Raw genomic sequence first — 2,594 nt, forward strand, 5'->3', positions numbered from 1 at the left:
AACTAAGATAGACTTAACTTTTTCTTTTTTTGCATCGAATCTTGTTAAATCTACAGACAGCATCGAAATAACGTACTTTTAAAAACCCTCTTTCATGGACGTCGATTATCATCATAATATTACAGAACTGAGTCTAATTATGCGTAATTCTGCTAAATGGCTTTGCTGCAATGAAAATACATTTCCCTCGCTTTCTTTTATTATATTTGTGGTACATAGAGGCATGACAGAAAATACTAAAAATATACAAATGATTTCATCATTATTTGACGCGTCCAAACTATAACTGATTCACTTAAGGTAGATTCTCGGATGAGCCTTATTCTTACGAGACGTTTGTTTGGTGGCTGCTGATTGGCTGGTACCGGGAGGTAGGCAGCTCCCAGCCAATCAGCGGCCGCCAAACTAACGTCTCGTAGGCATAGGGCTCAACCAAGAATCTACCTTAAGTGAACCAGTTATAACTACTGCTGCGGCTGCCTTCATTAGAAATGGCATCTCATTAATTTCCATCAGGACCAGTTAGAATATATATATATATATATATATATATATATATATATATATTATATATATATATATATATATATATATTTGGGCAGAGCTGCAATGAAGCCCAAGTACGGAATTTCCGGCCTAATTTAAATGATCTTTAAATTCTGTCAAAACCAGCAATCGAAATCAATTCCCTCTTCGGCAGACACATCACGAAGCTGAAATAAAACCTTTAATTATCTATTTATTAAACCGAAGCCTTATCAGGCTCTCCGTAATCCTTAAAATAGGACTCGAATATCGCTGACTCTCAAACGGGAAGCAAGTACGTAGTACTAGTCTCACCCAACCAACGGTCACTCTCGACTCTTCCTCTTCTTACATTGGAGGCACCGACGCGTCTGGCGTTTGACAGTTTCCAGCGGATGGTGACGCTCGATAAAGAAGACGTAGATGCCAGCCCCGAGGATTCCCCCGATGTGAGGAGCCACGATGGGGACCCACCACCACATAATACCCTCGATGGTGGTGGCGCTGTGGGGGATATAAGAGTTGTTGAGTTTAATGTGGTACATTTGCATGCGGGGGCGTGCGTCTAGTAGTAGACATATGTCCAGTACTACATATGTCCAGCACTAAAACTCGTATCTCGTCACGAGCATATCTATGGTCAGTCTGATGCATAGTTATGTAATCTTTATGCATAAATATTGCATAAAAATATAGTTAAAGAAACAAAATCAACATGCATGTAGCCATGTACACACAAACATGCGCAGCACACCTCATACACACACACTCACACATAACCAGTTCCATAGACCATTCTTATAAACAAGGAAGTGTGAGAGCAAAATTAGATGATTCAGCTACTAGAGACTAAGTACATACTACGTTAAGCCATATTATGAAGTATTTTATATAAATACATATATAATACCTCATAATATGCCTTACGTAATCACGGACTTAGTCTCAGTAGCTGAATGATCCAATTTTCCCCTCATACTTCCTTGTTTATAACCATGGTCTATGGAAATAACTATATGTGGGGACCATCCAGTTGTCCTGCGAATATAGCAAAATACTATGGAGTACATAGTATCTTTGGTATATAGTTACAACAGAAACTTGGGTCATTGCAACAGCTTAGGTGGCCTGATGAAATCTGCCATTTCCTTTTACTTGATTGAGATGTTCTAACTGTAGATTTTTTTGCACATAAACTTTTTACGCTTATTCTAAAATTCGTTGCTACTGTATCATCTCTCCAAAGAGACCCACCAGCCTTACTTTAGGATCTGTATTTAGGCGTACGTATATATATATATATATATATATATATATATATATATATATATATATATATATATATACTATATATCTATTCAGTCACGGAATAAAAGCATAGGAAGTTGAGAAGGGCTTCGAAATTACGAACGAAGAGCAAGCTTGTTTTCAGATCAAACTTTTATAGTTGAACTCTTCTCGGAAGCATTGTAAGTTAGTCTAACCTAGTTACAGAGGATATGCAATGTCGTTCGTTCTCATTCTCCAGGGTTCTCGGAGCAAGAGGTTTAGTTTGGCAAGTCAATAATTCTGCCTTCAACACAGAGGAGAGAGTTTGCATTCTTCGTCCAGTTCTCATTAAGGAAGTAAATATAGAAAACGTGTATTTTTTAACATTTGAGAGAAGAAAGTGAATTTATACAAAGTTGAATGTTAGATGCTGATTTTTTTTTAAAATTTATATCTCAGGTGAGATTTGTATCTTAGGATTCACTTGTGGGTACGACCATAAATTGTGATTTTTACCAGTTAATATAATAATACAAATCGTTAATTGGATTCCTGCAGTTCGATGATAAATAAATGAAAGCGATTTTTTGAAGTTGATGTAACAAAAAACAGAAGAATGCTCTATTAAAGGAACTTTAGTGAAATTACTTTGAAGGGCTACAGTCACCTATATGTTTATTATATTATTATGAACTTTGTTATGTTAAAACATAACGGGGAATTAAAAAAAACCACTTACCGTCAATGAAAATCAAGGACCAAAGATATTACTTCTTTTTAATGCAAAAATAAAAAGAAAT

At 35.9% G+C, this 2,594-nt stretch overlaps 1 protein-coding gene across 1 annotated transcript in view; it reads right to left on the reverse strand.

Moving 5' to 3' along the window:
* Positions 1-568: 568 nt before the first annotated feature.
* LOC135214926 (aquaporin-7-like) overlaps positions 569-2,594 on the reverse strand; it is a 4,706-nt gene continuing 2,680 nt past the window's right edge. Inside the window, exon 5 of the mRNA XM_064249414.1 lies at positions 569-1,029. Within this exon, the coding sequence (XP_064105484.1) occupies positions 852-1,029 (178 nt within the window). The 3' untranslated portion in view covers positions 569-851. The remainder of the gene's footprint in view (positions 1,030-2,594) is intronic.

The sequence above is a fragment of the Macrobrachium nipponense genome, chromosome 46 (genome assembly GCF_015104395.2).
Source record: "Macrobrachium nipponense isolate FS-2020 chromosome 46, ASM1510439v2, whole genome shotgun sequence".
Classification (NCBI taxonomy): domain Eukaryota; kingdom Metazoa; phylum Arthropoda; class Malacostraca; order Decapoda; family Palaemonidae; genus Macrobrachium; species Macrobrachium nipponense.